At 39.7% G+C, this 13,403-nt stretch overlaps 1 protein-coding gene across 2 annotated transcripts in view; it reads left to right on the top strand.

The window, feature by feature from the left end:
- Nucleotides 1-13,403, top strand: part of LOC113034749 (contactin-associated protein-like 4) — an 81,057-nt gene that overhangs the window by 38,025 nt on the left and 29,629 nt on the right. For both annotated transcript variants that reach the window (XM_026189729.2, XM_080287618.1), the window contains 5 exons: nt 7,220-7,395; nt 7,515-7,640; nt 9,365-9,629; nt 10,307-10,456; nt 10,687-10,858. In XM_026189729.2, the coding sequence (XP_026045514.2) occupies nt 7,220-7,395; nt 7,515-7,640; nt 9,365-9,629; nt 10,307-10,456; nt 10,687-10,858 (889 nt within the window). The remainder of the gene's footprint in view (nt 1-7,219; nt 7,396-7,514; nt 7,641-9,364; nt 9,630-10,306; nt 10,457-10,686; nt 10,859-13,403) is intronic.

The following is a 13,403-nucleotide window of genomic DNA, read 5'->3' as shown; positions in this document are numbered from 1 at the left end:
TGGCATTGTGTAGTAACACACACCTGAATGCCAAAACCTCTGCTTTTATGGAGGTGATGATGTCACATCTGATGATGATCACTTAGGTGGGCTAGATTAGTAGCACCTGGCTGCTACCTACCCTCCTGATTCCTCTGGAAGCAACAAGGTTGTTTTTTCCATTATTGCACAGAGTCATGAGAAAACTTTCTTTTTCACAATATTTTATTCCATCACACTGCTATTTCAAAGAAGTTTGCTATGTTAGATAATATTAAAAGAACTGTAAAATATATATATATATATAGTTTTTAAAGAAAAACTCAAGTAAGAACCAGCTGCCACAAGATAACCTTTCAATGGTTTATTTTATTGGTTTTTCATTTGGTTGGCAAACTTGCCAGCTTTATTAATGTTATCCCAGAGATTTTATGGTGGAGAAGAACACATTTATCTATGGTTTATGCTTCTTCAGTTCATCACTACAGGATATGCTGAATTTACATTTACCACGTGTAGTACAGTAATATTTCATAAAAGATCTTCCTTCAAGTAATTCTCTGGTTTTAATTAAACGTCTAACCTTTATACTTCTGCTGCGCTTTGTTTAATTTATTTCACTAAACAGGATATTCATTTTACTTTTATGTGGATAAAATGAAAATATCCTAGATCCTATCTGGGTTCAGTATGTCATCATAGGGACTTATTATTATTATTGTCACTCTCCAATCTCAGTTATGCCTCAATTAAAAACAAAAATCCACTCTGTCCATATTTGATTGGCTAGCTGACTTTTTGGGCATGTTTTCTCTCTGGTATTTTACTTTTTGTCATTCCACTCCCTATTTTATTGGCTGCTGTGGTTGGGTTTATCTCTGCCCCTCTGCCCTCTGCACTCAGTCTCTTCTTCTGCCTTAACAGTTCTGCATTAGTAATTTATCACCATCCTTTGAATATGTCATTCCAGTTCTCTGCTTGCCTTTCTTTTTATGTTTTGTTTTGAAATTGAGTCATTTACCTTCCATTAACTGTGGGACTGTGCTTATTTGTCCTATTCTCTCTCATTATTTTCCCACCTACTTGCCCCCTTCTTCCTATATATGTGCAACCTGAAAGCAATACTTTCAGGTTGCATATACAACTAACAACTTAAAAATATACATTTCTGTGAAATTCGTAGTAAAGTTCCAAAACATAGGGGGTGAGAGGCAACACATTATTCCACTTGAATTACACTGGTCTCAAAGTTATGCTGACCCATGAGACCTGACTGAAATGTCTAATTTACAACTGTAGTTCCTGATTGTACTGCAGCGAAAACAAATTCCTCAGCTTGAACATGATCAACACAGATTGCTTAAATTTGTTGAAGGTTTTTAAAGAACTGTGTGATAATAGATTTATGTTTTTTCACTTTTTGGACATGCAAGCTTGAATGAGTTCACTCAAAAACATTTTTGGCCATGACAAAAATGTCACTGTTGGAATGGCGACAGTAAGGTTGATTTTGTAACACGATCTTTTCTCTTTTTTTCCTTTTAGCTGCTACACAGATATGAGACTTTGTCGTGAGTTTCTGGTGGAAGTTGTTGTCTGAAGCAGCTCTCTGTGATTTGTGTTTGAATTTTGGCCTAAAGCAAATTTTATTGCTGAATGTGTTTTTCTTTAGAGAGCATATGAATAAACATCAGTTCATCCAGAATCCATCCTCGATCTGTGGGTTTGTTCCAAGATGCTGAAAAGAATAAATGCAAAAGGCATGCAGCCCACTGAGATAATCACTATGAAAACATTCAAAAATCAGGTTGAAGTTGACTGAGATGACAGAGCTTTTTGAACGCTGACCTCTTGATCATGACAGCATTTGAAAATCAGGTTTTTTTAACACCAGCCAAAGATCAACCTTGGATCAAACCTTGAGTTAATGTAAAAAAAAACTGACAGGAGATTCTTCAAAACACTTCACAGGTAAAGAGAAGAAAGGACAGTGTAGCTTAACTTTCACACATGGCTGAAACATGCATTTTTGGATGTCCCTCTTTTTCTGCACATATTCACAGAACTGCATGGATAGAGCTGGCCGTGCTATGTCTGATCAGTTTTGTTGGCCCAGTGAATCACTCTGTGATAATTCAGCCCTTTGTCATTCTGTGCACTTCTTTAAAAGTTTAACTTTCCAAATTACAGCAAAGGTAATAACTGACTGATTTGCACCTGTACCAGCATTAGATTGAGAGTTTTATTTGCCCACATTCACAATGCAGCCTTCAGCAGTATTTAACAGACGATGCTTAGCTCTCGAGCCCAGTTTGAATAAATACGCTGGCTCATTAAAATTCATGGGTTCTTTCCAGAAGCAAACCATTTCATGGTTACTATACATTCATCAAATTCTTGGATTATAGTTCTCAGGGTCATACCTATTTAAGCTTGTAATTAAGCTGAGTTCTCTTTTATTTTGGCTTTTGATTATTTAGTGAAAGCAAATCTGCCAGCAGTCATTGTTCACTGATCTTGTGCCCTCTGGTCAAGTGTTTTTGTTAGGTGAAGAATGAAGACAGTGCTGCTTAAAAAATGTAGCACTTTTCTCTTGTAAAATAAAGAAGCTGCCTACCAGGTATAAGATATAAATATATACATATATATCATGGAAATATTGGAAGTTTTCTACATGTAAAAATAATCCCTTAGGAGACAGGTATAAAATATAAATGCCTTTTTTGCAGAAATATGTAGTAGCAGACAACATCCCCAGAGTTTTCGCTATAGCTCCTACAAACACACTGTAGATATTTGCAGTAATAACAAGGAAAGCTCTACTTAAGGCCCTTTTTTCAGGCACCACAGGAGAGGGGGAAAAAACTCCAAAAGGGACTCCTTCAGGCTTCCCCAAAATAGTGAGGTTCCACTAAACAGAGGGGTCATGTCCCAAGGCCAGTAACTGTACACAACAGTATGCATTTAGAGTTGTTGATAAAGTGTGTCTCTTTTACTCACGCTCATTTGCACAAACAGAGTACAGTTCATTTACTGTCCATGTAGGCACACATGACAAATCAAAATGACAAACTGAGGAGTCTTAGGCGGCACATCAGAATGCCGAACATGTCAAAAGTGACTGGTCGTATTTTACTCCCAACAGGCAGCTGGGAATCGCCTGCATTATTATGAGCACTCAGAGCTTTTTATAGCACATGATGAATTATTACAGGTGTAAAATATTTAAATATTTCCTGTCATTTAGTGGCTGTTCTTCTCGACCCTGCTGTTGGATGCAGGTGATGACTCATTCTGCCAGCTCAGCTGTCACAGTGAATGGTGGGCTGCATGTCATGTTCAATACCGTCTTACAATATTGACTTACCTTGTTATTCTGCTCTGCCTGTATTGACTGATGCGAAGGCGTTGCAGGTTTACTCAGTCTTACGGGGTTGCAAATAAGCTGCTTAGCTTTCATCCAAGAAGCAACATGCTCATGTCAGAAGGAGCCGACTGTGTTTAATTTTACAGCCCACAGCTGAATCATTTCAGTGACACAGAGGCTATGTTTGACTCACAACTGTAAACTGATTAGCTGTAAGCCCTGTGAGACTTGGATGGTCTTGAGTTTGGAGCAGGCCCAAATGTTTTTGGATTTGCTTGCTATGTTTAAAAACTACTGAATATGATCTTCTGGATATTCCATATTGCTTATGCTCCAAAGGAGCCAATTCTTTAACAATGTAACAACTCGGGTACATGTCCACTTGCTTTACTTTTTGATGCATCTCAGAAACAATCCAGCAGTAGAGTAGTTGTACTGGAAATTCTTCATATCGACTTGATTTGCTATGTTTCTTGCTTCCGTTTTGTTTTAAACTGTAATTCCTTCTTTTTTGCTTATTTTTTTTTTTGCTTGCTTGAGAAACTTTTGCTCCTGGAGCAGCAGCTTGTGTTGTGAGCACATTTAGAGGTTGTTCATTATGCTTGTGTTGACTGATTGTGCACACCGTCTCAATCATTTACTCTAAATAGAATAAAATGAAAACACTGAAACAATTATATCAGTCTGTCATCTACCAGTGCCTTCTAACAAAATTAGATTTAGAGCTGCAGCGAAGTGCTGAAATGCAGAAGTAGACAGCAGATTATGAGGAGGTATTGCCCTGGGTAGCTGTCTGAAATGATTTAAAACAAGGACCTATGTGAAAATTAAAACAGCTTTGAGGAACTTTTCACAGTAAAAAAAATCTTTTTTATTCTGAGGGCATACTCTAAATTAAGATGATGTCATACTGGGAAATTTCCAAAAGTCCATTATACAACAAATATTCCAGAGAAGGATTTTCTGGACAGGAAAAAGCTTTTACGGTGGGATAAAAAATTCAAGAGTTTCACATTGTTTTGCTTATCTTCGTGGCCTGTTTCGAATAATTTAAAGATGTCATGTGAACTTTTCTGGTAAATAAAAATTATGTATACATTCAACAAATGTGCTGAATGCATTTCCTTCCTCATAAAACATTTTTAAAGTTGACTTCTTGCACAATTTGAACTTGTATTGAATTGTTTACCTCCATGTTCTTTTTTTCCCCAAACCTCTCTCTTGCTTTCGGTGCCATAATGATGTAATAATTATAATAAATGTATTTGTCTCTTTGGCACCTGTTGCCAGCTGTTTAACACTGGAATATTGTGAAACCATTGGTATGAAGGTGTATTGCATCACTGGTATGTGTGTGCATGAGAGAAGAATAATGTGGACTCAGCTGGCACGAGAGATGGTGGTTTTTTTATTAATATTTCCAGTCATCTGCTGTCAGGTTTTGGTGAGCACGCGTGGATTGTAGCCTCAGTTTTATGTTCTAAACTGACTAGAGTGGCATCCAGTGTGGTCTTTTTCTGCTTAAGCCAATCTGCTTCAAGGATTTATGTGTTGTGTGTTCAGAGATGCTCTTCTGCATTCCCTGCTTTTAGAATAATCCTTTAATTGTCCCACAAGGGGACATTTGGATGTAACAGCAGCAAGAAAGACACATATACAAACAAGTAGTACACAAGACACAGAACAGAAACATACACAATTTTTACATATTTACATCAAGGACAATGGTTATCAAAAACAGATTAAATACAGATAAGAGGCAAACCCTGGTTATAGTGTGAATCGGTTGATAAAATAGTGCACGTTACAGCGCTGATGTAAACATCTATGTTTTTTGGGAGCAGTTTTGATTGTACAGTCTGACAGCTGCAGGGAGGAAGGACCTGCGGAAACGCTCCTTCATGCATCGAGGATGCAGCAGTCTGTCACTGAAGGAGCTCTGCAGTTCAGCAACATTTACATGCATGGGGTGGGAGACTCTGTCCATCAAAGATGTTATTTTGGCCAGTGGGTCCAGGGTGCATCCCAGAACAGAGCTGGCCTTCCCAATGAGTTTATCCAACCTCTTCCTCTCAGCTGCCGATAAACTGCTGCTCCAACATACAACGCTGTAAAAATGACAAATGCCACCACAGAGTCATAGAAGGTCTTTAAAAGTGCTCCCTGGACTCCAAATGACCTCAGCCGCCTCAGCAGGTAGAGTCTGCTCTGACCCTTCCGGTAAAGAGCATCAGTGTTGTGGCTCCAGTCTAGCTTATTATTCAGCTGAACACCCAGGTACCTATACGAGTCCACTATCTCAATGTCCACTCCCTGGATGTTCACCGGTGTCAGTATGGTGGGTCTGCGTCTCCGGAAATCCACCACCAGCTCCTTGGTTTTCCCAGCATTGATCAGCAGGTGGTTCTGCTGGCACCAGTCCACAAAGTCCAGAGTCCACTGTCTGTACTCTGAGTCATCCTCACCTGTGATGAGGCCGACTATGGCAGAGTTGTCAGAGAACGTCTGTAGGTGGCAGCGTGGGGAGTTGATGGAGAAGTCTGCAGTGTAGAGGGTGAAGAGGAATGTTGTCCCTCTGATGTTGTCCTGTTTTGGTTATTTGAGTTGCCTTCCTATGAGCTCGAAGCGTTTATCCATTCTCCCGTGACCTCTGGCATCAACAAGGCATTTGTTGTTGATTCTTTGTAAACCCTAGAGATGGTTCTGCAGACAAATCCCAGTAGTTCAGCAGTTTCTGAAATACTCAAACCAGCCTGCCTGGGATAGTGTGACAATACCACATTCAAACTCACCTAAATCATCTTCTCCACTGTGATGCTCATTGTGAGCTTGACCAGGTTGTTTTAACTATGTCTACATGATTACATTCATAGAGTTACTGCCATGTGATTTGGTGTAATGAGCAGCTGAACCAGGTGTAAAGTGGCTTGTGAGTGAATATTTTACCCAAAACATAGAAGTTATTAGTATAGTAAAAAGAAAAAAAAACAGTTGTCAGTAGACTACACCTTTGCTCAGTTTCCCTGTTTCTCTTCATCCTTGTGCGGTGCAGACATCAGTCTGCTGATCAGTGATGACTACTCCCATCTCTTTCTCAGGTCTCTCCCTCTTTTGTGCCAACTATCTGTTTGACAGATCAATTATGATTGATGACAGAACACAGTGAACTTGGCCCCAGTCTGTCTCCCTTTCTCATTCACTCATTCTTTCTTTCCCCACACAGACAAAGTAGTCTCCTTTCAAACAATATCTAATTCATATTTAATGACAGAGTGCATTTAGCTCCCCCATCACTCAGTGAAAGTGCTTCACTCTGCTGACACTTTAGGGAGTAGAAAGAATCAGAAGCATTTCACTGGTCATTTTTTTTATACCCATCTACCTCTCTTTCTCTTTTTCTCTACCCCATTTAGTGTTAATTACTGAATGTTTCGCCATCTGCGTTTTCTGGTTCTTTCTGAAATGTAGACCTAGCCTTAGTTTTGTTTCCAAGATATAAACCCCGGCAGAAAACTGTGACACCGTGGCACCACTTCAGAGACCTAGAAAACAGCGGGGAGTTCAAGTTGATGAGAAATTTGAAACTTCATTTCCAGAGAGGAGGAGGAGGAGAAGCGATAGCTCCTGCTGTGCAGTTAGAAATAAATATGTCAGAGTCAAATTCTTTCACTGCAGAAATCATTTGGAGGAAAACAGAATTAAAATAAACAGTTTCTACATGGAAAAGATCCTGACAGCCTGCAGAAAGAAAAGTCAGTGATGTAATACTTATCGCCATTGGTAAAGAAAAAGGTTTTAAGATTCAACTGTTCTCTCTTTTAACCACTGTTACTACATGATCATGTCATTCTTCGTCTTCCTCCCACGCGCCAGGAAAAAGTTTGTCTCCTGACAGCCGGTATCTTGTGACTCTGGGCAGCCTGCTAGACGACCAGCACTGGCATCACGTTGCAGTGGAGCATCACAGCAATCACCTCAAGCTCACAGTGGACAAAAGCACAGAGTGGGTGCACATCTCACCAACATTTGCACATTGGGACCATGATCAGGTCTGTATTTGAGGATAGGATGACAACTCATGAAAAGACAGATGGCAGAAAGACACCCACCTCGCAGCTGCAGACATTTTATTGTATCTGCTTGTTTGTGTACTCTGTCTCCTGTACAGATGATACTGGGAGCACAGCAGGGCTTCAGCTATACGTCATTCTATGGCTGTCTGGAAAACCCAGTTTACAATGGCCTGAACCTGGTAGACCTCGCTAAACAAAAAGACCAGCGGGTTACAGTGAAGGTAAACTTGCTCATAGTGTGCTGCTGAAAAAGCTATTTTGTGTATCTTTCACAATGTGTAGACAGGAGTCAAAGTAGAACTACCTAGTTATAAGTAAAAGTACTTGATTTAAACAATAAACAGATAAATAATTCTTAAAGGGGCCGATGTAAAAATAATGTCACAATATTCATGTATTTAAATGCATGTAAAAATGTGATTAGGAATTAATTTAGTTTTAAAAAGTTCAGTATAGTTCAATGTATCTCTCTGCATATTAAATATTTTCTGTCAGGCCTCTATTATGATAAAAATGGCACCTCAGACCAACATCTAGTCAATCTAAACTCCAGGTAAGTTCTGTCCTCTTGATGTCTGCCTGGAGGTCTCTGTCCAGGTGTTTCTTGACTGTCCTTTCTTTCTCTTTCCTTCATTGCATGTTAGAGCTTCTCTGGTGATGCTTGGTGATGATTTTATGATGACCTCACCTGGCCAGCTGCTTTTGAATCTCACACCGTGAGATTAAAACTTCCAGATGTTGATACACTGATAGCTTTTGAGTCTCTCTCCTTCTGTGAGGGGAGTATCATCTTCCAACTTGCCAGTCCTGTTTGGCTGGATGGCATCCACCTCCTAGACTCATTACTAGCAGAGTGATCTTACATTTATGTCTATGCTTTACACATATTGACAGCATGGGCACATATTGTATCTCATTTTTCTTGTCCTGTTTTTTAGAGGAAAGTTTGACTTTCTTCTTTTTTCTCATTAATTCTGGAGGCCCTTCTGCTATCTACACAAATCTCTAACTATTCATAATGTGGAATATTTGTTTATAATGAGCATGGATGCTGAAACTGACTACAAACACACTTTGTAGAGACAATTTTAATGGATGTTGAAATGATGAAGTCGGGTAAAAAACAAATATTTTAGTAAAAATGGTGGAAAACTACAAATGCAACACATAAGAGAACATACTGGCATTTATATAGTGTCGTTCAAGTCTTTAGTGGACCACTCAAAGTACTTATGCCTGCAGGTCACAAAGTGCCTCGTCACATATATTTATGCAGCACTTTACTTGTTTTATTTACCTTGCGTCCACATCTGCAGTCAATTTAAATTCACCAATTAATCTTGTTTGCTTGTGTGTGTGTGTTTGTGCACATAAAAATGTATGCGTGGCTTTTAGATCTCATCAAGCTACAGCAATATGTACAAGAAAACTGACCATCTTTAGCTTTCACCTCTTCAGTCTGCATTACTCTATATTGCTTTGACTACCCCACAAAGAGCTTTTAGATTTGATCAAGTGTCAGTGTGCTCTGTGCTGAACTGAAAATAGAAACCCAGTATTCCCACTAGAGGACACGGAATGGAACGTATCACTGTTGCTGCCCCAGCGGTGGATTTACTGCAATTACCACTTCTCGAAGCCTGCTTCTCACTCTCTCGCTATCTGTTTTTGCCTCTCCAAACTTCTGCTCCCTGGTGTGACCTTAGAAATCTTTTGGCTGACATTGGTCTTCACTAAGATCTGTGCTTATATTAAGCCTGACTATAATCATCATGGTAATGCTCCTATGCTTTTTAAAGGAGAATTGCTGATGACATCTTTTTGTATTTGGGTAGCACCAGACAGCCTTGGAACTAATTTATATTCAGACATGATTGTTTTCTATACTCATTCCTCTCTATTCATATATTTTCCTGTCTCCTCTTCTCTTTTCCATCTGTCTCAGGGCAATGTGACCTTTTCATGTTCTGAACCCGTTTTTGTTGCCACGACGTTCACCGGCCCCCAGAGTTTCCTTCGGTTACCAAGGATAGATCAATCTTCACTGGGTATCTCAGTGGGACTTCAGTTTCGGACATGGAACAAGGCCGGGCTGCTCCTGACCTTTGAACTCCCAAATCGAGAAGGCAGAGTCTGGCTTTACCTGAGCAAAGCCAGAGCACATTTACAGATCCACAAGTCTGGCAGGGCACCCCTGGAGCTCAACGCAGGTCAGTCTGACAACTCAAAATCATGTTAAACTCTTTCTCGGGTGCCTCCATCCTGCCTGCACTTACTAACTGGACTAATTTAAAGCCGTGATGTAAAAAAGGAGCTTAATGTTAGAAATTCAGTATCAAAAATCGTGATAAAAAATTTCTGTTTTGAGCCCAAAACACTGGAAGGCAGCAAGCTGATATCATCTAAACATCCAAATTTACTTATCAAGATACAAAATCCTGACCAACTCCAGAAAGACATTTTTGTGGTTAAAACTGACTCCCAAACATCAGATGTCCAAAGTGAACCATAATAAGTCTGTAGTATGAAGTCTGTTTGATGGCTGAGTGTTCAAATGTGAGAATTACACAGGTATTTTTTAGGTATTCTTCTTTTTGTATGCTTGCATGATTTTTCCAAGTGTCACCATTTCCTAATAGAAACTACTTCCAGGAGTGATAATAGAACTGAATGAAACTATGTCCTGTTATAGGCTGTGTGGCATTTGAGAAAGTGCAAATTATTCTTCAAGCATTGTTGGGAGTTCTTATGTTAAAGTAGTTGTAATATCACACACTTAGACATTCCTGAGCAAGAACCATCTTCTATTTTTTCCATTTTCAACAAATTATAATTGAAACATGATATCAACATAAAAACACTTAGACATATATGTGTGGCTCTTCAGGTTCAGCTCTGAATGATGGTCAGTGGCACTCTGTGGACTTGATATCAGGAGGAGGACGTCTGACCATCACAGTGGATGGTGATGAAGGAGCCAGTGCTCACGCGAGCCCCTCATTTTTAATTACCACAGGAGGTCATATATTCTTTGGTGGTAAGCGAGAAATGAACGATAAAACACATGCATCATTATTCATCTTTGTCTATATAATCTAATCTTGCATCGCAGCGCATTCAGTTTAGTTTTATTTATATAGCGCCAAATCACAACAACTTCTTTATATTGCAAGTTAGAGACCCTACAATAATACAGTGGTATGGTAGAATGATGGCTTGATTTCTCTTGTGTTTCATTTACTGATTGATGTTTTCTCTTCTGTCCAGGTTGTCCTGCTGAAGAAAATAGCCAGGAGTGCTTGAACCCCTTCAAAGCTTTCCAGGGCTGCATGCGTCTACTGACTGTGGACAACCGGCCAGTGGACCTGATCAAGGTGCAGCAGAGGCTGATCGGAAACTACAGTCACCTGCAAATCGATATGTGCGGCATTATTGACAGGTAAGACCTAAAGGGGCCGTTTGCGACACTGATTTATGTAAATGCCATGTATTGGGTATTGCTTATGTCTGTCTCTCCATTTGTCCAGGAAAAGAAACGCATTATTCTATGTAATGCATTTGTTGTATTAACGAGGATTGTCAGAAAAGAGGATTCACTGGCATTAAAATGTTTGATTTTGTTGTCACGCTTGCTTTGTAAACCTCCTTAATCTCCCTCTGAAGCCTTTTTGTGAAATGGGGTCGCATGTGGATTATTAGGCAACAGTGAATATGATACAAACGCAATATGGCGTCAATGTTTCCCGAAATGTGTTCTGGTTAAGAAAACGTCATAATTTTTCATGTAGCTTGTCTCTGTTTCAACTGGTATGAGGAAAATAAACCTGGAGGCGTTCACACACACACACTCCAAAGCAATTAGTGTTCAGCAGCGTGCTGATTAAACTTTTCTTCAAGTTTCCTGATTGCTGCCTCTTCATTCCTGCTCTTCCAGTGGTTATCTGTGTGGCTGTGCTCTGCATCTGGTGCTGTGCTTTGTATTGACAGTATAACATTTTATAAGGACACCAGCACCATGTATGCATACATGCTGGGGACTAAAATGCTGTAGCTGAAAAATCCTTTTTTACCGTCTGACAGAATCGATATTTCTGGGATTTCCATATCATAAAATAGTCGAGCAACTGCAGCCACTAACATGTCTATTTTCTCTTTCCATACTGCAGAAAATGTCAAGTTAAGCTCCTCTGTGTGAGTTTAATGTTGTGCTGTGTGTGAGCAATAACACATTGCTCTCAGAACATGACATTAGACCTTTTTCCAAATCATTAGAGCCCACTGGTGAATGGCACACATATTACCCACAGAGCAGCTTTTGTTTCAATAAAATGTCAACTTGAAAAATTGATTTACATTTCTCCAACCCCTCACCTCCAACCCACAGCACACTTTGTTGAAATAAGTGGTGCTTGATTGATCATATGTATACCAAATGTATCAGTGGACTCTCAGGCTTGATTGAAAAATGTATAAAAAAAAGAATGATAAATGCAAATATTTAAAGTGGTGGAGGAAATACGGAGTGCTGCACCTGGCTTCATGTCAACTTACTTTAAGTAGAAAAGAAGCAAAGAAATTGGGTGTTAAAAAAACAAACTTTACCATCTGACAGAGCTGCTGAGTAAGTCTTTTTCTAACAGCAAATTTCCCCCTGACTAAAAGATTAAAAATAGATGCTGCTCTCCCTCCCCTTCTTTTTCACTCTCCGCAGTCACAATTTGCTGACCTCATTTCCCCTTCCAAATATATTTACGTACTCATTCACTGCTCTGTTCATCCAACCTTCGTTCCCTTTGTTGCTCATTCCTCTCCTTCAACACACCCCAAACTTTATTTCCCCTTTCCTTTCTCTCCATGTTCTTTTTTTCCTCTCGCTGTTTCTGATGTTCCGCTTCTTTTCCTCCAGTCATCCGCTTTGCTGCTTTCCGTGTTTTACACAGGAAGACTGAGGAGGAAAAAGTTAACAGCAGCACAGTTTTCTCAGACTTGTTCTATGGTGTGTAATTTTGACACGAATTGCTGTGAAAATTCAGGTACTTTTGTCCAGTGATGTATTATTCTCACATATACAACTGTGTACTGTAAATCTGCAAGTTTCCTTTCAATCTTATAATTCTATATTTTCCACTTAGGTCAGGCTTGACTCTCATGCTTGAAGCTGTCAATGCCTCATCCAAGTAAAATCACAATGCATTAGGTGCAATTACTTTATTTAACACACACTCACATTAAAAGGCATGAAATATTTTAGCAACTTGAGGTGGTATTTGCTCAGCACACCGATGGTTCTGTTTGCATCCATAAATAGGAGGTTTTGTAATGGCTGTGCTGAATTTAAACATCACTTCTTGTGGATGATTAATCTGGTTTTGCAGTATTTAATATGTGAGGTCCATACAGCACAAGCAGGGCCTGTAGTGATTTATCCTGTATGAGGGTGTCTCACTTGCCCTCTGGCCTTAAGTGACACCCTCCTGTGCAGCTGATTTTACTCAGCAATTAGGCCACAGTATTAAAGACCGGGGGGGCGCTCCAGCCCTGAGAGCCTTTGTAGCTTTTGCTTGTGAGCTGTGTTTGGCACCGCTTCATCCCACTGAGTGGGATGAAGTGGTGCTTCAGTCATTTTGTCTTATTGACTTACTGTTTTGTTTGGCAACAAACTTACAGTTTTATTGTCTTCTTGTCATGGTCCTGAGTCCGACGACTCAGTGCTCTGTGTTCGTGTTTATTCTGTTATGTCTTGTCTGTTATGTTCAGTGTCTTGTCTGGTTCTGTGTCTGTTAGTTTCCTGTTTTATTCTGAAGGTCCTTGTCTTATGTGAGTGTGTTCACTTTACGTTTCCCCTGCCTCGTCAGTTGTGATTTCACCCAGGTGTGCTTCCCTCCTGTGTGTATTTAAGCCCTGTGTGTTCTCCTGCCTGTTGCTGGTTCGTCTGTGTTATTTGGTGTTTTCTTGTCTGTGAATCTCCTTCCGTCATCCTGTGA

This window comes from Astatotilapia calliptera, chromosome 13 (assembly GCF_964374335.1).
Source record: "Astatotilapia calliptera chromosome 13, fAstCal68.1, whole genome shotgun sequence".
Classification (NCBI taxonomy): domain Eukaryota; kingdom Metazoa; phylum Chordata; class Actinopteri; order Cichliformes; family Cichlidae; genus Astatotilapia; species Astatotilapia calliptera.
This window is presented reverse-complemented; position numbering and strand designations above follow the sequence as displayed.